Source organism: Sciurus vulgaris (genome assembly GCF_902686455.1).
Source record: "Sciurus vulgaris genome assembly, chromosome: 12".
Taxonomy (NCBI): Eukaryota; Metazoa; Chordata; class Mammalia; order Rodentia; family Sciuridae; genus Sciurus; species Sciurus vulgaris.
Window position 1 is genome coordinate 1,257,036 of NC_136473.1, and position 21,456 is coordinate 1,278,491.

Here is a 21,456-nt window from a genome sequence, read left to right on the forward strand (position 1 = left end):
GAATTGGTGGATTTGAAATGAAGCCGATTAGAGACTTCGGACTGTAAGCCCGTGTGGAGAAAATCTCTCTGAAAGATGCTGTGGGTGAGGAGAAGCCGAGAGCTTCCATGTGCCACGCACAGCTGGCCCGGCTCTGTGCAGAGGGGCGTCTGGGGTCGGCCTTGGCCCCCTCAGCAAGAGTCAACTCAAGTTTTAAAGCCATCCTGGAGAAAACAGGCTCCTCCGGTTAACTTTGGCCATGATGAAAGACCTTTTTAGAAAAGAAATAGGCCTTTGGGTATGGCCAGAAGTGAGGAAAATAGCCCAAAGGCTGAAAAGCCGGGTGAAGGGACACTGACCCTGGGGGCTCGGGTGTGAGTGCCGCTTTGTCCTCAGAGCTCCCAGGGGAACCCAGGGTCTGCGGCAGCGTGGGCGAGGCCCGTGCCAGCAGAGGAAGGCGGACCTGGGGAACGCGGCTGCCCAGAGTCCTCGGAAGCCAGGTGGGCTCTCCAGGGGCTCCCGAGAGCTGGTCGGTGCCGCTGACGTCGGCGCTCACGTGCGTCCGTTTAGTCTCTTGCTGCAATTGACCCTCTTAGGAAGACAACTGCAAAACTAACCGAACCAAGGCCCCAGAAGGAGGGCCTGAAGCAGCGACTCCCCTCCAAGCAGGGAAAGGGGCCGAGCGGCCCTGCCTCGTTCAGTGCCCAGAAATCTCCCGTCTCAGCGCAGGGAGGCCTCGGGCACCCGGAAGCTCCCAGAAGCACCTGGGAAAGAACCGAACTCATCTCTTGGTCCAGGCTCTGGTTCTCGAGTGCACGTTGGTGGCTCTGCTGTGTTCTGCTGCGCTCGCCCCCTCGTGGGCAGGGGGGCGTGCCAGGCCAGGCCCAGAGCCAGCGCCCACCCCTCTGGCTTTCCAGGGCCTCTCTGGCAGGTGCGCCAGTGCCCGGCAGTGGGACTGGTGGTCCCAGGAGTGTTCAGGGCTTGTCTGCAGGCACCCTGCGCTCCAGGTGACGGCGAGAGCCAGGAAGGCCGCACCCGAACGAGGCCAGCACAGATCGGGAACCGGCACCACGCGGGGTCCTGGCCTGGCACAGGAGGTGGGAGAGGACGCGAGTGCCGGCCGGGGTGAGAGGCAGGGCGCGGCAGGCAGGTGGGCCACTCCAGGTGGTGGAGACACTTGTGATGCCCGTGTGGCCAAAATCGTCCCACCCCGAGGAGGGTGGTGTGGACAAATGGCTCTCTGAGGAACCAGGGCTCGCGATCACCCATCTTTACCCTCAGCTTGCAGAGAAGCTGGTTGAATCAGCTTTCCCCAGATGAGAAAACCGAGAGTCCGGGAGAAGCTCTGGCAGCCAAGGACCACCGTGGGTCCGGCTCATCTAGCTGAGCACCCCTAGAGGACCGTGTCTGGGTCCTGCAGGGTCGTCACCCAGGGGCGCCGGGCTTCCTTCTCTGGAGGAGCGCTGATGATGGAGACCTCTGTTATCTATGAGTGGGGCAGAGTCGCGCCTGCGGGGGGCTCGCCCTCGCTGATGCCCTGGCTCTCCCAGAGGCACTCTCGCTGCTCGGGGTGCTGAGCGTGGTTTCCCTTGGTTGGTTTCTGACTGGCCAGCCGGCCCTGTGGCCTGCTCCAGGTCTGTGCCTGGCTGTGACATCCAGGAGCTTCTGACATCCAGCCCGGGGGCGCGGTAACCCACACCTGTGGCCCCTGGCCTGCTGTGACAGGTGGCCCTGGTCACAGCGTGTCTGTGACGCTGGCATCTCATTTTAACAGTTTAATGATCATAAGGCACATGTACCCTGAGCACAGAGGCTCCCCGAGCAACCAGGTGCTCTGGGACCTGGAAGCCGTGAGGTGACCAAAGCCCGCTGGAGATGATGGCAGCGAAGCACCCCTGGAGACCTGCTCTTTTCATTTTTTTTGTTTTTGGCGGTCCTGGGGGTTGAACCCAGGCTGGTGTCCACTGAGCCACACCTGAGGCCCCCAGAGAGTTTCTCCAATGCTCACATTCTGCTTTGTCCAAGGCGATTCCATGGTGAAGGGGGAAACGGCAAGAGAAGGTTCTTCGGTGCAGACAGCAGGCATGTCGGGACGCACAGGAGAGCCTGGGACGGTCTGCCTTCTAGGCCTCCTGGTGCCCCTCCGTAGCCTTCCCTGGAGAATCCCTCTGTGTAGACAAACTCTGGCTTGGTAGGCAGCACCGGGTCAGCCTCGGTCCAGTGCCTGCCTGGGAATCAGCAGCTCCTGCAGCCCATGCTGTTTGAGCCACCCAGCCCTGAGCCGTGCTGTGGTCTTGGCTCAGTGTGAAGCGAGCCTGCAGCAGTCCATACGCGAGGGGTCACCCAGGGGAGCCAAGGCCGTTGTCTTTATCATGAATGTTGCCTTGTGCCTCAGACCCAGGTCTGTTCTAGACCAACCGGGTGCCCACACGGTGCAGGTGGCAGGTGGTCTTGATGCAGGGTTGCATGTGAAGCAGGCTCACTCCTGGCTCAGCCTCGTGGGGGCCCTGGACCCCTTCCTGAGGCACACCTTCCTGGTAAGCACTGCTTGGAGGACCCGCACCCTGCACACCACGGCAGGCTTGTCCTCCCACGGGCTGTGCAAGGACTGACCATCACAGCCTGGAGCCATGGCTTGGTGGTCCCTTCTCGGGCCCCAGGGTCCAGGACTGGACTGTGGGAGCGCATACTGTCTTTCCCTTGCTTTCTAGTGGGACCAGGCAGCAGGACCTTCGCAAAACTGTAATTGCATCACCTCTCAGGTCAGGCATCAAGAGTGGCACCAGCCTTTGATGTGGGCTTAAATTCTGAGTCTCATGAAAATTTAGTACCAAGTAGGGACTAGGCTTGGAAGACGCTCCAGCCTGCGGGGAGCTACTTAGGTGTGAAGTGCTGACGATTTGGGATCCTTTCTAAATAAACACATCCCCGAGTGGGCATGCAAAGTAGGGCATTTAGAAAGCATGAAAATGAGCCCATGCAGAAAGTCTGGCATTAAAAAGGTAACCGTGAACTTGCAGATGGACTCGTGAAAAAGCCACCCTTTGCTGGGGTGGATGCAGGGCTCACAGCTCTTTGCTGAACAAAAGGGGGAAAAAAAAAAAAAAAAAGCAAAGGCCTAAGTTGTTGAGTTGTTTTGAAATAACAGCTGCAGAGAGGGCTTCTGGTCCATCCATATTTCATTAGGGCAGCCGTTAAAAAATTCATCAGAGACACCCATCTGTAGCCAGCAGCACCCTTGAAGGGGTCAGATGGCGATCAGATTTGGAGATACTTCACAGGAGCAGAAGACGACAGTCATTCACAGCTCATTGCGCAGGAGGGCTGCAGGGTGCACCAGACGCCCTTGCAGGTCGGAGCTCTGGCTGCTGGTTCTCAGCCTCCTCTCAGCTGGGCTCCAGGCATGGAAAGGAGGGAAAGCAGGACACAGAGCAGAGTTGGGGATGTGCTGGCCCATGGAGAGCATGGGCTGAGGGTCCGCGTGGCCTCCTGTGGGCACGCTGCCTGTGCAATGGTGGTGGACCCAGAGCTGGTCTCTTCCGGGGTAGCTCTGCCTCTGCCGCCCCCGCATAGGCGGTCGGGTCTAGGAGCTGTGTGGACAGGACACCAGTTACTGAATGGCGATGCAGTAGTAAGGACTGTCCCCCCCTGCTGCTCCAGGATCTATGGCTGGGTGTGTGGATGCCCACAGGCCAGCTGGCCCCACAGGCACACATGCTGGCCGGCCTTCATGTCCTGGCATGGGGCCCCGCAGGGGATGTAAGCGAATGCCCCGCAGTGGTGGAGCCTGAGAGTGCGTTCACCTCTTCATGGGGGGGTGGGCTTCAGCCCCTTGGGAGACAGCAGGTGGCTTTCAGGGCAGGCTCTTGCAGAACAGATGGGAACTGGACAGTCTGTGAGGGTTCGTCTCAGCAAGGCGTCCATTTCTGGTTGATTTCCCGGTTGCATCTGGGGAGTGGAGCCCTCCGGGAGCCTCTGTCTGTGGCTCCAATGCCAAAAGGGCATCTGGGGCTCTACTTTGGTTTCCTCCAGCTGCCCTGTGGCCAGGGTGTACGGCAGTTAGCCATGACCTCTCTGTCTTCCCAGCAGTTCTGCGCGGTGGAGTCCCCTCGTCCAGAGGAGGGTGGGGGCGGGAGGGGTGAGGCGCGGGCTGGTTCTCGGAGGCAGCAGAGCTGGATTCCCGGTGGCCATCTCTCTGGAGCTCACTCCTTCTGCAGCAGGGGACGGGCCACCCACGTGTGCTCGGGTTTGCAGCTGCTCTTTGTTCGGAGTGGCTGTAGGTGCACAGAGAAGCTGCAAGGTCAGCGCAGGGCTCTCCACCAGCTTCTTCCAATGCTAACAGCTTGTCACGGAAGGTGGCACAGCTGTTTCCTGATGGCGCCCAAGGCTGCCCTTCCTGCACTCCGGGCTCTGCCCTGCCCGCGCTGCTCTCCTGCCCAGCCAAGGTCCTTCTGGAGCTGCCTGCACCTCACAGGAAGGAGGCTCTGCCTCCTGCGACTGAGGGCGTCGCCCCTGCCCCAGCTCAGGGCTTGGATGAAGAAGAGCGGAGCTGAGGTTTCAGGCAGGATGTGCGAGTGACAGTTGATTTCTGGTTGCAGCAGACAGCACGAGCTCCTCAGGGATGAAAAGGAAAGAGAAAGGAGTGGGCGAGGGGCCTTTGGCTCTGAGGACCCAGGATCCCAGAGACCTCAGGCCTGCCCCATGCGCTCTCCTGGCAGGAATCTCCAGACGGCTCTCCTGCACCTCTGTCCCAGCCCCTGCCTCTGAGGGTTGGGGGGCACCTGGACGGCCTTGGCTTCCCAGGGACCGCTCACATGAGCAGCAGGTGGTGCGGGAGCAGGTCCCCTTGAGTGAGGGCTCTGTGGCAGGCGCCGTGCCTCTGCACATTCCCGAGTCCCAGCAGGAGCAGCGCTCCCACCAGGGAGCTCACCGTGCAGGAGATGGACCCCGGCTCCCGCTTAGGACCCCTGGGCGGGTGGTTTCAGAAAAGGCTGTGCTGGGTGAGAAAGAGTGAAGTTTGAGCCGATTATCTCCCACTTGGCATTATCTTTTAACACCTGAGCGTTATTCAGGTGAGTGGCACTTTGATTAATGAAACAGCTAAAAGACAATGTTGAGTTCACCAGACCCATTTTTCAAGATGACACGTCGTGGAATTGTTCTCCTTTGGTAACTGAAGCCAGAATTCGGTGTTCTCTCTTTGTTCTGGATTCCTCGTTCCTTAGACTGTCTTGCTGGTCTAACCTGGTGGCAGTGTGGCACTTCTGAGCCTCCCTCCACTCCCGTCCCCTCCCTGTCCCCTCCTGGTGCTCCCCTGCTGCCAGGGTCGTCCTGGGAGGAAGACCTGCTGTAGGAAAAGGTGGGGTCCCAGCCCCTCCAGCAGAGGATGGCGCCAGACTGGCCCGTACGCTTTCCTTTCCTGCTGGTTCCAACTTTGTGAGGCCTCCGTCCTGGGAAAAGCAGGCTCGAATCCTGCTGCCTTCCTATCCTTCAAGCTGCCACCCTCGCTGGTGCAGCTGGAGGCTAAGGGAAGGAAGAACATGCTCTGAATCAGACAGGCCTCTGTTCTGGCCTGGGTTTGGTAAGTCTGCTCTGGGAGTTCACGGACAAAGCCAAGGGTTAGCTCTAGGGTGGTGGGGTGTGGGGTTCCAGGCTCCTCCCTTCCAATACCGCTTGCCCCCCAACCCTTCTTTGTCCTGTGTCTGGTCCCCCACTTTCTGCAAGCTTCCAGAATTCTACCTGCATGGGGCGGCATCAACCCTCCTGGGGTCCTGCAGCTGGTGAGAGCACGTCTTGGCCTCTGTTGACCCTACTGCATAGTCAGGGGACAGGCAGCCATGAGCCTTGTGCTCATGTCCCCAGCATTATCAGTGCCCCTCGCCACCTGGGATTGGTGTGTGCCATGGTGGTAGCTCCATGGGCTCCCTGGTGACCCCTACTCAACAGGTCAAAGATCCCATGTGTCTGTTCTGGGAGGAGGAGCAGAACGTCTGGACCTGGGGCGAAGGCTTGTCCTGCTTCCCCCCCATAGGCCACTGAGGCTGGGTGTCTAGAGCTGCCCTTGACTCATGCTGCCTGTGAACCTGGCTTGCGAGCGCACCTGTGGCTGGTAAAGCCAGAGGCTCAAGTCAGCTGTCTGGCCGCGTGCACGTGACCTGATGAGTCTCCGTTGCCTTTGTGATAGAGGGGGAGTTGTGATTCCCTCTTGTGGTTGGCCCACAAGGTAGGGAGATGAGATTCACGTGGAGGAAAGCGCGTCAGCACAGACGTGCCACGCGAGGATGGTAACCGCCCGCACACTGTGCACGTCTGTGCGGCCCAGGCCCTGTGCGTGGAGGAGCCCTGGACTTGATGCTCTTGGCAGCCCTGTGGGAGATGTGTTCCACGCCTGCTCAGTTTTACTGGAAGGGACCCGAGGCACACAGAGGTTAAATAAGGTCACCCAGCCAGCAAACATGCAGCCAGGGCCTGAGCTGGGCAGTGAGGCCTGGCCTCAGCTGCTGTTCCATCACTGCTGCAGAGCCGGGTGCGGAACTGGGCCTGGTTGGAAAGACTGCAGCCCTCGTGAGGGTGCAACAGGGGCATCCGTTGCCACGGCCAGTCAGCCCAGGGCAGTGGACAGGGCCTGGGGGATGTGGGCTGCTCAGGTAATGAAGCGTGTTGTCCAGCGTGCAGCCAGAACAGACGACCGGATCTCGTTCTGAAGTGCTGCCCGTCAGTTCTGGATCATTTGCTCTCCACGCCCAGGACGAAGGTGCTGACCTGCCAGGGGAGACCCAGGGAGGAGCTGGGGGCTTGAGCGGGGTGCATGCTGACGTGCTGGCCTAGCTTGCTGTGGGGCTGCTGCTCCGTGCCAGAGGGCTGAGAGGCGGGGCTGGTTTCTGCACGTTCAAGGCAAACATTTCCTGAGGATCATCCGCGTTTTCCTTCTGGCCTGTCCCTGGTCTCTGAGCTGGCCTGTGTCTTTGGCAGATGCACCGTGGATGACCACTAGCCCCGGGCACATTCTCCAAATGTGGTTCCGGTGAGCGGGCTCAGGTGCTCCTCTCTCTTCTTCCCAGGCAGCCGGGACGGCTCCCCACCTGCAGCATCCCCTCGGCGGCGGCTGGCACGGAGGCCAGGCTACATGAGAAGCGCAGCTGGGCCCGGGACCAGGGTCCTCTCCCCAGCAGTGAGCACGCCACCCCAGGACCTGGGAGGAGCAAGCCGTGAGGAGCTCTGCCACTCGGAGCCCAGGGCTGGACAATGCAGCCTTGACCAGAGTGGCCAGTGGCCAGGCCCCTTGGGGAGCTCTGTCCCCAAGAGCTCAAGAGCCCCTGCTGTGTCCCCTGCGGGCCACCTGAGTCTGGCCTTGACCTCTGCAGGGGGAACCCCAGTGTGCTTTGGGATTCAGCCCAGACCTGGCAGCAGATTCCCTGAGAGGCCAGCCCGGCTGAGTGGCCCTGCGGATGCTGGGGGCCAGCAAGAAGCTTTCTCCATGGACGGGTCTGCAGCCCCGGGCGCTGGCCAGGACGCAAGCCTGAGTGCAGGAGCCGGGGGTGCCGGGGCCCCTGGCCGGCTGGCCACTGTGGCGGGGAGTGGTGGCAGCCGCGGTCTGGGCCGTGGCCTTGCAGGCGCCCAAGCCTCGCCCGGCTCCCACGAGACCTTCACCTCCAGCTTCAGCTTCATCCGTCTCTCTCTCGGCTCTGCCGGGGAGCGTGGAGAAGCAGAAGGCTGTCTGCCATCCAGAGAGGCAGAGACCTCTCCTCAGAGCCCCCAGGAGGTAGGAGCCAGAGCCCCCAACCCCGACGGGCCCCACGAAGACCCTCAGGGTCTCTCCCAGCCCTTCTGCCTCCCGGCCGCCTGGGGCATGGCAGACTCAGCCCAGGGCGCAGGGAGGAGCTCCAGGCCGGAGCGTGGCGTGCTTCCTTCCTCGGACGAGGACGCCGGCTGCTGCTCGTCCCTGGATCCCTCGTTGACTGGCCGTGGCGGCAATGAGGGCAGTGGCTCAGGGGACGCCCCCGGCTGGGACGCCCTGCTCCAGAGATGGGAGCCTGTGCTGCAGGACCGTCTGCTGAGCACCCGGAGGCAGCTGGAGGTCAGTGTCTGTGCTGGTCACCCCATGGTGGTCAGTAGGCAGAGGGCAAAGCGTGGGGCATGTGGGCGGATGGCTTCCCTGGGAGCAGCAGCGCCCCTGGAGGCTGGGCGCCCGGTGTTGCTCTGGGGCTGTCTCTCCTTGACCACGTGCTCTTCTTCCGCTTCCCTGTGGTCCAGGTGTGCAGACTTGCTCTGCCCATAGCCGCCTCCACAGCCCTTGACTGGGGTCACGTGTGATTTGCTCAGCATAGGAACAGGATGCTGGGGGCGGGGCAGATTGAACCAACTGAGGTTTGGGGTGCGAGATATGGAAGTGAGTGCCCTGTGTAGGGCCAGCCCAGTCAATGGTCATCTGCTCTTGCCCTGCTCATCCCATTCCATCCTGCTGCTGAGGGAGCTACTCCCGTCCTTGTCCCCAAATCAGGACTCTTGGTTTCTGGTCAGTCCATGTCTCTGGCTCTCGGTTTCTCTATTCAGAGGTGAAACACTCACAGAACCATTCTGAGGCTTGAGAATGCAGGTACTTTGGAGTTAAGACTGGCTGGGAGGTGTGAGCCCTGCGTGGGGCTGTCCATCATCTGAGAGGAGGGAGCAGCAGAGAGGGCAGGCTGCTCTGGCATGGGGACCAGGTGGGCCAGCCCAGGCTAGACTGCTGGGCCGCATGGCTGTGTGGGAAGGCCGTTAATCATGTTGTGTGTGCAGGAGTGCGTCAGAGTGCCTGAGCCTGGGTGTGCAGGGGTGGGTGCAGAGCGCCTGAGCGTGGGTGTGCAGAGGTGTGTGTGCAGGGGTGGGTGCAGAGCGCCTGAGCCTGGGCATCCAGAGGTGTGTGTGCAGGGGTGGGTGCAGAGTGCCTGAGCTTGGGTGTGCAGAGGTGTGTGTGCAGGAGTGGGTGCAGAGTGCCTGAATGTGGGCATGCAGAGGTGGGTGCAGAGTGCCCAAGTCTGGGTATGCAGAGGTGTGTGTGCAGGAGAGTGTGCAGAGTGCCTGAGCGTGGGTGTGCAGAGGTGTGTGTGCAGGGTGGGTGCAGAGCGCCTGAGCCTGGGCGTCCAGAGGTGTGTGTGCAGGGTGGGTGCAGAGTGCCTGAGTGTGGGCGTGCAGAGGTGGGTGCAGAGTGCCCGAGTCTGGGCATGTAGAGGTGTGTGTGCAGGAGAGTGTGAAGAGTGCCTGAGTGTGGGTGTGCAGAGGTGGGTGCAGAGTGCCTGACCCTGGGCGCGCAGAGGTGTGTGTGTGCAGATGTGGGTACAGAGTGCCTGACCCTGGGCACGCAGAGGTGTGTGTATGTGCAGAGGTGGGTGCAGAGTGCCTGACCCTGGGCACGCAGAGGTGTGTGTGCAGAGGTGGGTGCAGAGCGCCTGAGCCTGAGCGTGCAGAGGGGTGTGTGCAGAGGTGGGTGCAGTGTGCCTGAGCCTGGGTGTGCAGAGGCATGTGCAGGAGTGGATGCAGAGTGCCTGAGTGTGTGTGTGCAGAGGTGTGTGTGCAGGGTGGGTGCTCAGCTTCCTGAAGTGCGGGAGGTGTGCCAGTGCCTAGTTTGCGGCTCCTTTGGCTCTTGCTGCTGGCAGCTCAGCATTCTGTGTCCTTCTGACAGTCGAGAGGGTCCCTGTCTGCTTCCACCACCCCAGCCCCTTCCTGTGCCTCAGCTGCCCGCCTGGAGCTGGAACAGCAGAAGAGCTAGGCCTCCGCCTTTGTCTCCCCTGCCTGGAGGGGCCCTTCCTTTCTCTCTGGACCCAGCCAATGGTTCCGCTCCTGCGACTCTTGGACAGCGCTCACCTGCCCTCAGAGCTTGCTTGTGTCCCCCTCCCCGGCAGCGGGAGCCCTGGGGGCCTGGTGCTCAGTGTGTCCCCACCCTTGGCAGGTGCTTCATTGACTTTTAAAAGTGAAATCATTAACCTGGTCTAGATGGGCCACAGGTACCTCCCTGACAGGGTTCTTGAGCTGAAGTCCCAGGCAGGGGAAGGGAATCTGAGAGGCAGACGCAGAGGCCCAGGAGCTGGATGAGGCGGGCACTGGCTCTGTCAGAGACCTTTTTAAAAACCTACAGCATGTCTGCCATTCTCTGCCTCAGAGTTCCAGGTGGCTCAGGAGGCAGCTGCTAGGAACCTGTTGTATGGGCCAACTTCATTCCCTCCAGACTAGTAAAATATGGCAGCTCGCCCCGGCCAGGGTTCTGCTGCCGTCTGCCAGCTTCCACCCAGAGACCGACAGACAGCTTCTCCTTCCTTTTTTTTTTTTTTTTTTTTTTGGCCCTTGACCTCTGAGCCACATCCTCCGCCCTATTTCGTATTTTATTTAGAGACAGGGTCTTGCTGAGTTGCTTAGCACCTCACTTTTGCTGAGGCTGGCTTTGAACTTGAGATCCTCCTGTCTCAGCCTCCTGAACCGCTGGGATTATAGGTGTGCACCACCACATCCAGCTCTCTTTCCTTTTGACCCTTTTATCTGCTTATAGGTCTTGTCCTGAGGACCTGGAGCTCTGGCACCTGGGATTTAGAGGCCCTGAGCCACGTGGTTCTCGGGTCCAGCTGTGCCTGGGTTCACCATGCCAACTCTCTGAGCCACCAGATCCCTGGGGATCGAACACAGGGTGCTCTATTACTGAGCTACATCACCAGCCTTTTTTATTTTTTATTTTGAGACAGGGTCTGGTTAAGTTGCTGAGGCTGGCCTAGAACTTGCGCTCCTCCTGCCTCAGCTCTTGAGTTGCTAGGGTGACAGGAGTCCACCAGTGCACCTGGCAAGAGGTCTGCTCTGAGGTAGTTGATGTTCTTAGCTTTCACGAAGTAAACTTGCTTGACTGCTGTTGAATCTGGTTTCCATTTCCCCCCTCCAAACCACACAGGTAGCCTCCTTAAGATCAAAACTTCAGGAACTTCAAGAAGCAGCGGTCGAGGAGGAAGACTATGACAAAGGTGAGCTTCAGGTGTTCGCGGCTCTCACCTCCCCGCAAGGCCACCTGCTTTCCCCCTTCCCCACACTCCCTGACTCCATGCTCCCCGGACCTGAGACAGAAAGGGGGAAAGTCAGACATGCAGGCTGTGCTGAGGGTGGGAGGCCTTACATCTCCACCTGCATGGCTGGAATACCCAGGGGGACGCACAATTACAGCCTGAGGTGGAAGGTCGAGGATCCGTGAGGCCAGAAAAACCAACCCAGGGAGGCCCCGAGGCAGCAGTGGGCGAGACAGATGGGGTGATGGGCCCACGGGGCTGGGCGGCTCGTACTTATGGGCCTGGGAGAACCTTAAGGGCCATAGCTGCCGAGTCGCAGGGTGGTGTGCCCATTTCCGCTGGGTGTGGGGAGGAGAGAGGGCAGAGTGACTGCCAGGTCTCCAGACAGCTCCGGACTTGGTAGATGCTCCTGGGATGCCAGTGTAGGTAGTGTCGGCCTGGAAACAGGAGTAGATTCAGGGATTCCCCTGGAAGCTGGACAGGCTTCCGGCTCAGGGCTTCAACCTTCCGGCCGCATTCTGGTATTCCTGCTGAACATGCTGTAAACTCTTGGAATTGGCCGCGGTAGGAGTGAGGTGTGCGATTTCCAGGAGGTTGAAAATCCCACTCTAAGAGATTCCCAGGGCCCTAGGGACCCAGTGCGCTCGCCATGTCCACTGTGGAGGCGGGTTTGCAGGGTGGAGGTGGGCGGGCAGGGGAGGGGTCTGTGGCAAAGGACTGCATTCTCCCACAGGCTTCTGCAGGCTGCTCATGGCAACACCCGGTGGAGGCAGGTTGGCTGAGGGAGGTGGCGAGTCAGGCAGGGCATGCACCCCAGCCTGGCAGCCTGGCGGGGCAGTCCCCGGTGTTGGCCAGTCCAGCCCTGGGCATGGCCGTGGACAGAGAGCATTTGCCATCCCTGGGCCGGGCTCACCCACTGACGTGTGTCTGGAAGGAGAGCTGTGCCTTGTCCATGCCTCCCACCGTCCCACAGGCGGCTCTCTCTCTGTGGGCCTGACCTCTCCCTCCACCTTCAGGGACATGGGTTTCTCTGTGACACAGATGACGGAGTGGAAGACCAGGCCTGGGCGTCGTCTTTATCCTCAAGCTGGGGAGCTTCCTGGACTTGGCCCTCCCGAGGGGCTTCACTGAAGGAGGCCTCACTCTTCGGCCTTCCCTCTGAGCGCCTGTGCCTCACCCAGGGGAACGAGGACACAGGTGCACCCCACAAGGGGAACCAAGAGGTCGCGGGCCCCTGTATTTATGTTCCTGCCTGGTTTCATCTCACATGTTGGCCACTGGCCACCGAATCAGTCCTTTTGGGGTACACGGGCCACCTTTCCCCTAGCCTTCCATGGGACTGGGCACACTGAAGTGTGAGAAAACCCTGGTGCGGAGTGTCACCGCATGGCGGGGCAGTGTGGGGCGGTGGTCTGTGGAGTCTCGAGGTGAGGACCCCTGGAGCCTGTGCCCCTCCTGACTCATGGGACGCCTGGAGTGGACAAGACCGCAGCTGGGCACACGAAGTCAAAGGCCACCCTCCCGTTCCTTGACCTCCCTGGATCTGCGACCCTGGTCCGGTGTGTTCAGAGTCCCTGGATCTGTGACCCTGGTCCGGTGTGTTCAGAGTCCCTGGATCTGCGACCCTGGTCCGGTGTGTTCAGAGTCCCTGGATCTGCGACCCTGGTCCGGTCTGTTCAGAGTCCTGGTGCAGTCTCGAGGGGCCGGGCCCACCGGCTAGGAGCGAGGAGAGATGAGCGCCGGCCTGCGTGCCGAGGTGGCCTGCGCGGGTGAGCAGGGGACAGTGCTCCTGTGTGTCACCCTGCCTGTGCCCAGCTCTGCAGGCCAGGAAGGGCCGGCGAGGGCATGGCGAGGGTGGGAGCGGGCTCACGCGAATCCCGCCCGGGCACCCACTGCAGGGACGGTGCCTCTCAGGAGAGCGTGCCCACGCGCATGGCCTGGTGGGCCCTGTTAGCGTCAGACCTGGGTGGGTAGCTCTGGGCTGTGGCAGGGAGGGCCCTTCCAGTACGCTCCCGGTGAAGCTCACGCTGCTGGCCTGCGAGCCACACTTGGGTACTGATGTCACAGGAAGCAAAGGACACCCATTAAAGACACACCAGATGTCCTCCAGGTCCCCGTCCCGGGGCTGGACGGTCCAGGAGTGCATACAGCAGGGCACACAGCTATGGTAGCACGGTGAACCACAGGTCCCTCTTAGAGAGACCAGGGGCCTGGGGAGGGTAGGGGGAGAGCCCTGGTGGCCCTGGTGGCCCCGCAGAGGGAACAGCTTCCACCCAGAGTCTGAAATGAACCTCCACACTGGCCCTTGTCTGACCCCAGCAGGGACCAGGGCCTGGCCTGGCCCATGGCAGGTGACCAGGTGTTCTCACAGTTGAACCCCTGGGTCACTGGGAAGGTCCACACAGGTTAGGGAGATTTGTTGACGTGGAGTGTGAGGGTGACGTCCCTCCTCCTGGCTCAGCCTGGTGACTAATGACCTTGCGAGACAGCTGGGAGTGGTCTGTATGCCCAGTGACCCTGCCTTGTGTCCACCAAGGGAGATTCCACCCTGCCATGCTTGTGTGGGAAGGGCTGTGGACCTGGGTTGGCAGGAGTGGTTCAGGTGACCCGTTGGTATGGGAAGGGCTGTGGACCTGGGTTACCAGGAGTAATGGAGGTGACCTCTTGGTATGGGAAGGGCTGTGGACCTGGGTTACCAGGAGTAATGGAGGTGACCTCTTGGTATGGGAAGGGCTGTGGACCTGGGTTATCAGGAGTAATGGAGGTGACCTCTTGGTATGGGAAGGGCTGTGGACCTGGGTTACCAGGAGTAATGGAGGTGACCTCTTGGTATGGGAAGGGCTGTGGACCTGGGTTACCAGGAGTAATGGAGGTGACCTCTTGGTACGGGAAGGGCTGTGGACCTGGGTTATCAGGAGTAATGGAGGTGACCTCTTGGTATGGGAAGGGCTGTGGACCTGGGTTATCAGGAGTAATGGAGGTGACCTCTTGGTATGGGAAGGGCTGTGGACCTGGGTTACCAGGAGTAATGGAGGTGACCTCTTGGTATGGGAAGGGCTGTGGACCTGGGTTATCAGGAGTAATGGAGGTGACCTCTTGGTATGGGAAGGGCTGTGGACCTGGGTTACCAGGAGTAATGGAGGTGACCTCTTGGTATGGGAAGGGCTGTGGACCTGGGTTATCAGGAGTAATGGAGGTGACCTCTTGGTATGGGAAGGGCTGTGGACCTGGGTTATCAGGAGTAATGGAGGTGACCTCTTGGTATGGGAAGGGCTTGGAACATAGGGTTGGCAGGAGTAGTGGAGGTGACCTGCCTTCCCTTTGTCTCTGTTGCTTTTTTCCTTTGTCTGATTTCACTCATAAAATGACTCAAGATCCAGGAAATGGACAATTGACACAGAGTGGGAAGTTCCTCGTTCTCATCCAGGTGCCGCAGATCGCCTGCCAGTTCCCGGGAGGCCCCTCCCAGGCTCCCCCATCTCTTCCTCAGGGGAAGGAAAGGCTACACGTCCTTCTCTGTGGCCTGGGTCTGGAGGGCTTGTGAGCAGGGATTGTGTTTGGTGTTCACCTGGGCTCTTTCTCTGAGGCCTCATCAGCTCTGTCCCCCTAGTGTGCGTCCCTGTCCTGTGTCTTCTGCGGGGCAGGTGTGAGATCCCGGCCTCCCACAGGAGGGACTGCAGCCCAGACATAGGGTGCCGAGTCCAGCCCCAGGAGGTGGCTGGGAGGGAGAAGAGGAGCGTGGCAGCGTGGCAGCCCATGTCCCTCTGGCCCCTGTCCTAGCAGTTCCTCACTGGTCTGCCCCAGTTCCTCTCCTGCCCAGGTCCCAGGCTGCCAGAGACCACGCCTTGACTTCCCAGATGAGAAAGACGGGACGGGCAGGAACGAGACTGGAATCGGCTCCTCTCCCCTGTGGTCAGGTGGACCCCGGCTGGGCCTGCCTGTTCAGGGTTCCCTCTTGGAAAGGAGCCGGGAGCCCTGTATTAGTTCCTGTCTCCACCAGCATCCATGATGACGAAGGTCAGGCATATGGATATTGGACGCATTGACAGGAATGATCTCAGCAGGGCTGAGGGAGGGACCAGCTCCCTTCCTCATGTCTGGAGCCTGGTTCCTGGTTCAGCCTTGACCAGACTCTACCTGAAGCTGCTCCCCACCAGGGTGTGCCTGTTTCCCAGCCCAGCGAGCCTTGCCTTGATGGGGAGCCTGCCCCATGCCCCCCTCAGCCCCAGCTCTAGCCGTGGGCTCTAGGCCCACGGTCAGGCCCAGGGTCCCTGCCTTCTCCTCAGAGAACTGTGCAGGTGAGAGCAGAGAGAAACGAGGCTCCTCTTTACTGCATTCCATTCCAGACAGGGGGAGGGGTGTGGCCATCCCAGGGAGAGTGACAGGAGGGCGAGGAGTGGGTGTGGTCATCCCAGGGGGAGTGACAGGAGGGTGAGGAGTGGGGTGTGGCCATCTCAGGGTGAGTGACAGGAGGGTGAGGAGTGGGGTGTGGCCATCTCAGGGTGAGTGACAGGAGGGTGAGGAGTGGGTTTTGGTCATCCCTGGGTGAGTGACAGGAGGGTCAGGAGTGGGGTCTGGTCATCCCAGAGAGAGTGAGGGGAGGGCTGCTGTTTTTAGAGGAAGCTGTGGTCAGCACTCGTTTTTTAAAATGGTGCTCAGATGGAACCCACGGTCGGGCACATGGTAGCCAATTGTCCTGCCACTGAGCTGGTCCCAACCTGGCTGGCTTTCCTGTGAGATGGCCGTCCTTCTGTGTGTTTGCCAGGAAGTCTGGTCTCTGATTGTGGTGGTGTCGGGGGCTTCTTGTGTCGGGCTGGAATTGGGTCTGTCGTTGGCTGTCACGTGTGTACCAAGGGCAACTGGACCAGTCCTGTTGCCGGATTGCCTGGCAGATGGGTTCAGTGGGCAGGACTGACTCTTTCATTTCTGCATAAAGTGACTTAGAAATGATTTTCTCATTCAACCTGAGAGAGTTAAAAATACCTTCTTGAACTATGAAAAGTGTAACAAGCTTATTTTTTATACTTAGTTTATATTTTGTGCACCTTTTTAGTTGAGGAATGATTTGCTCGCTGTGAACCGTGACATATTTAATAACCGTCTTGTCCCCTGTGGGTGAGGGTCCTGATGGGCAAGGAGACAGCCAGCTCCTGTCCTGCCCCCGGCCTCGAGCACCTGTTGGCTCCTGGACAGGGTGGGATGATGATTCCTGTCCTGACGCCTGGGTGGTAACGCACATGGGGTCTGCAGCGTGGCTGTGAACTCTTGCTGCCTCTCCTTCTGTGCCCCGCCACAGCCCTGGGTACTCTGGAACACACCGTGAAGCTTGGGTGCTCTGAAACACGCCCGCTGGCCGTGCACGGGCGGCGTGCAGGAAACAAGACGGGATGGTCTGCTTCCTCTTCTCCTTGGCAATAAGTAGCTTATTGGCACGTAGCCTGCTTCCTTTCAAGCTGCACAAAACCTGGAAAGGAGGTAAAGCGATGTGTATCAAAACACGTGGGCCACAGTGAAGCTCTGGGTCTGGAAAGCGCCCGCCCTCGGGTGGATGGCTTCCCTCTCCGCCTGGAGTCACACCCTCTCTTCTCTCGTCCTCCCATCCCCTGCCTGGTGCTGTGTCATGTGGCCTCAGATGACATCGGGCCCTGGCTTTGCAGAAGGCCCCAAACTGGAGGCGAGGGCGGGCGGAAGGGGGTCTTGCCTCTGTTCTGGCACTTCCGTTTCTCTGTGGGCCGTGGTTTTTGTGCTCTTTGGTCTCGTGGGCAGAGAGGGTTGAACAGCAGTTCTTAGCTGCAAGGGAAGATTTCCATTTAACATGGTCACTTACAATCAAGGTGGCCATTTCCTCCGCAGAATGGCAGTGACCTGGTGGCCCTGCTCCTGCGTGGGGTTCCCTGTGTGACACATCGCTGGACAGCCAGTTTGTTTATAAACTGTTCAGGCACCTAATTAAATCTCGCAGCATCTAGGCAAACATCGACCACAAACACTTCTACAGGCTCTCTGGACGGCAGAGCCACAGCAGGTCTGCGGGTCTACGGTGTCTTGGGTGGCGAGGGGTCAGACCCTCAGCAGCACGAGGACCTCTCACACGACACAGGCAGTGCTGGCAGCTGGGGTCTCCAGCTGAGTACGTGACCTGGAGCCCCGCTGCACTTGGGGGTCTTGCTCCCCCGCCCCTCTGCCACACTGAGCTGTCCTCTGGGGTCCTCGATGGCTGTGTCAGTCTCACTGGCAGTGAGGAAAGGTAGACCAACTGGTCAAGGCAGCAAGGCCCAGCCCCAGAGCCAGGACGGAATGTGTGGTCCAGTAAGAGCTGGGAGGAGGAGAGACCACCAGCAGTCTTCTGGCTGCAGGGTCTCCCCCCACCCCCTGGGTGCTGCGCCTTCTGTGGAGACAGCCAGCAGGGTCCCTGACCTTGCCCGCCTTGCTCACCCAGCGGGGTCTCTCTCTGCCCGCCGGCCCTGCCTCTCCTTTACGAGGAGCAATCGTGACAGGTGGCGTCCCTCGGCTCCTAGTACTGGGTGGGGACCGACCTGCCTCAGCTCCCTCGGTAGCTCCTCTGCTCTCCTTCCTGCTGCTGTGCACGCAGCTCAAGCAAGAACCCAGGACCCGGCTCCCCTGTGCTGGACCTGGGGCTGCGTGTCTTTTGGACTCAGCCCCCCGAGTTTCCCTGGGTGGACACCCATCCCTTCGTGGCCTGATTCCCATCCTTGCTGCCCTGCCTCCAGCTCATCCTGCGCGTTGCAGTGGCTGGAAGTGCGTCTGGCGTGGCTTCCCATGCTGCTCCTGGCCATGACTCGCTGTTTTCAGGACAGGTGTTGTTCGGGCCTGCAGCACAGCCTCCCGCTGGCCCTCGCCCAGCTTCCTGACCTCACTGCTGCCCTCCCTCCCCATCCCAGTGGCTTTCTCCTGTCCCTGAGGCTCCTAAGTGTGTGCGTGTCACCGCTGTTTTGTGCCTCTGCCTGACTTACGTGCCCTTCTCCTTCCACGTCCCTTTCCAGTGGCCTGCGCTCCAACAGGGCTGTTGGCTGCACCTTGGCCACATTGCAAGCTCCCTGGGGAGAGAGTCTCTGTCCAATTTTATTTGCTACATCTAAGAGAAAATAATTTAATAAATGCAAATCTGGTAAACTGGAGATAGCTAGTTTTCAAAAAAATTAACAGCCCTTTAATTTTAACTCTTTCCTTAGCACCTAGAGAAATGGCTGTTGGATGAGCTCATGAATATTCAGATATTTCTTATCTACAAGTGATGGTTATGCCACCGTTATGATGTTCGTATAGTCGATGGTTCTGTGAACAGGAGAGTCAAGTTTTTTAGCCCTTTCAGTGGACCTACTTAACAGTCTGTCCACCAGCAGCCCACCTCTCTGGCTGTGTGAGCTTGGACAGGCTCCTCGCTTCCCACAGTGGATTCTGCCCCCTGGAAGTGGGGGGCAGTGTTGGTGGAGAATTGACTGAGGTGCCTGCTGGGCGCTGGGTCACGTGTCGTGCCGAGTGAGTGCTGGGTGCTGTGACCGTGCACACTGGGGAGATATTCAGGGGTTGCTTGTCTGTGCACACGGGCTCTTTACCTCCTGTCTGCTTCTCTCTTCCAGTGTGTTTGCGGACAGGCTATTTCTGGGATAGCCCAGAGTGCCTAGTGTTCTGCCTTCTGAGAGCGAAGCGCAGTCAGCAGGGGGCTTTTTACTATTCCACAGTAGGCAGACGGAGTTATTTTCCATCACGGGGCTGCTTGGGGGAATGACCTTTAGCAGCAGTGACAGTGATGTGACAGAAGGGACAGTTTCCGCTTGACCTTTATGCCATGTGCCAGCTTGATTGTAACTCAAAGAATATCTCAAAGAATATCGCCATGGACAGGCTGCAGGGAACACGGCGACCGGAGCCTGTTGTTGGCGGGGAGGGAGGCGGGAGGCCACTCCCTTGGCTGTGGCTCCTGGGGCCTTCCACGCCCCTGGTGGCTCAGCAGTGGCTCCTCACTCAGGCCGGACGGTGGCGGGTGAGCTCCTCTGGGAGAGCTGTTCTTGGTGAGGCTTGTGGGCAGTGGTTTCTCCTGCCGGGGCCGGGGCCGCTCCTTTCCACTTTCTGTTCTCCTCTCGGCCACCGGCTGAGGTTCCCTCCTCTCTTCTGTGGCTCGACTTTTGACTTTCTCTAACTTCACTGCCCTCCTGGAGTGTTCTGCCATCAGGTGTCCCAGGGCCCTTGCAGGTCTGCTCCCGTCCCGGGGCACAGGCGGGGGGCTGCCATGCAGCCTGCAGGTGCGGGGGGTGCTGCAGACCGACCCCCGGGCTCATCCCTGGTCCTGGTGCAGCAGTGTGGACGGCCATGGGGGTTCACCTCAGCTCTTCAGCACCCAGAGGGGGAAGGGGGCGGCTGGAGACTGCACCCCCAACGGAAGGTGGAGGCAGGTGTGTCGTCCTGCCGCTGTCCCCGACGGCCCTCTGAGCCAGGTGTGCAGTGCCGTGGGGAATCACGTCCCCACCTGTTGAATGGGCCCAGTGGCATCTGCCTGCCTGCCTGCTGGGCCAGGGAGACCAAGGAGGGCCTCGAGCGGGAGCAGTGCCGGCGGAGGGCCGTTGCCACACTGGGCAGGGTGCTCTCTGATTGGGGAGAAAGATGAACGCTTCTGCTTTTCAATTTTTTTTTTTTCCCCACAACTGATAAAAAAGAAAAAAAAATTTAAGAGAGGAAAAATGAGAAGGAAATACGCAAGGACACGCGTGGGAAGCCAGGCGGCCCGGAGGGGAAGCCTCGCACCGCTGGGTTTCACGCGCCAGGAAAATAGCCGGCCAGGTGATGCTTGGTGCCTGGCCACAGGCAGACGTCCACTGGCGCCAGGAAGAGGGTCTGTTGCACCACGCCACGCCGCAGGCAGCGGGTCGAGAGGTCAAGCTCTCCTTCTCCTTGAAGCCCAGTGGAAGCCCCCGGTGTCCTGCGGATGTGGGGCGGCAGGGCTGGCGGCAGCAGTGTCAGTGTGAGCCCAGGTTCTTCAGATGCCACAGGAGAGCGTGGCCCTGGGATCGTGGCCAGTCACAGGGGTGCCCAGGGAGGCGGAGGAGGCCTGACCGGGAGCAGCGTGCCTCGGCCTGGGTCGGTGGCTCGAGGTCCACAAAGGCTGGTCAGAAAGCTGCTGCTGCAGACAGACAGACAGACGCAAGAGACCCGGCGGTCACCGGAAACGGTGAGAAAGCACTGCCGTGGGCGTTTGGAAGGGCGCCCTGGAGGCCCTCCAGAAGATGACGCCCCTCCCCGCCCGGGTCTTCTTCATACTTAACAGAAGCTTGGCTCTGGAGGGTCCAAAACGGCTTGCTGGAGCCGCTCGGCCGAGAAGGACCCGAGCCCGTGGAGGTGTGCCCGGCCAGCCTGCCCAGGATCGCGTCCTTCCTGTCCCTGACTGGCACGTCCAGTTAGCGCGTGCGAGTGGATGTGCAGCGTGAGCAGAGGAGTGCTGCGAACGTCTAGTGCCGGCCAGGGGTTCTGCGTCCATCCCACTTGGAGGCGTTCATTTTCCTGCTGGTAGCTGGAACCAATTGTGCCGATCCGCCCTGGCAGCCTCCACTCCCGGCCTCAAACACAGCAGTGGATCCACACGGCACAGTGACGAGAGCGGCTGCGGGTGGAGGCTGGTGGCTTCCTGCCCCGCTCTCCTCTTTTGGATGACAGCCACGTGGGTGCTGACCGTGGGCCTGAGAAAGTCACGCCGGCACTTCCACCCGCCCTGCGTTTCCCAGGCCTCTGCCAGGGCATGAAAACCACCATTGCTTTGTGTTTGGACAATTAAATTTTTGTAGGGAAGAAAAACAACCTACCCAAAAGTGAGTGGGAAACCAGACTCTGGTCATGCTGGTCACGGGGTTAAACGTGGGGCCTCTGGACCACAATCAGGATGCCCCTTTGGGGGCAGCCTTGCCCTCCGGAGGCACGGCACCTGGGCAGGCGGTGGCATGGGGCCAGTCTTCCCCTTCCCTGCAGCTCTGTGGCGGTGAGGCCAGAGGTGCTTTCCGAGGGCTTCCTGTTCTTGTGGAGCCACAATGAGGGCCACTCCGCATCACATCCAAGCTTGGATTTCTCATGGAACGTCTGCTGGCATCTGACATCTTGGTAATGCGCTCAGAGCTGTTGTTCCCATTCTGTGCATAGTGGGGTCTGTCTGGGACTCCCCCTCCTGGGGGTCATTGTGCTCCCTACCCCCCCCACTCCCAAGCCTGGAGTCCTCTTCCTCTCTCCCTCCTTCCGGGAGGTGACTTCTGCAGCTCCAGCCCTGTGGGTGTGCAGGGAGGAGCTGCTGTCCCGTCCTCCTCCGGGTGGTTATGGGGTGGGCGACCTCTGCTTACACAGTGACCTCGGCGTTTATGTCTGGACAATGAATCCCCTAGGCCACTGATGTTCACAGTTTGTGACAGTGACCCCCAGGGAGAAGTAGGCCGTGACCCCGCCTGTACAGGGACAA

General features: G+C 60.1%; 1 protein-coding gene across 12 annotated transcripts in view; it reads left to right on the top strand.

Moving 5' to 3' along the window:
* The window catches only part of DISC1 (DISC1 scaffold protein), a 198,397-nt gene that overhangs the window by 18,221 nt on the left and 158,720 nt on the right, over positions 1 to 21,456 (top strand). For all 12 annotated transcript variants that reach the window (XR_013758327.1, XM_079107191.1, XM_079107195.1 and 9 more), the window contains 2 exons: positions 7,041 to 8,056; positions 10,892 to 10,961. Coding sequence is in view for 11 of the 12 variants with exons in the window: in XM_079107191.1 (XP_078963317.1) it covers positions 7,041 to 8,056; positions 10,892 to 10,961 (1,086 nt within the window). In the remaining variant the exon portion in view is untranslated. The remainder of the gene's footprint in view (positions 1 to 7,040; positions 8,057 to 10,891; positions 10,962 to 21,456) is intronic.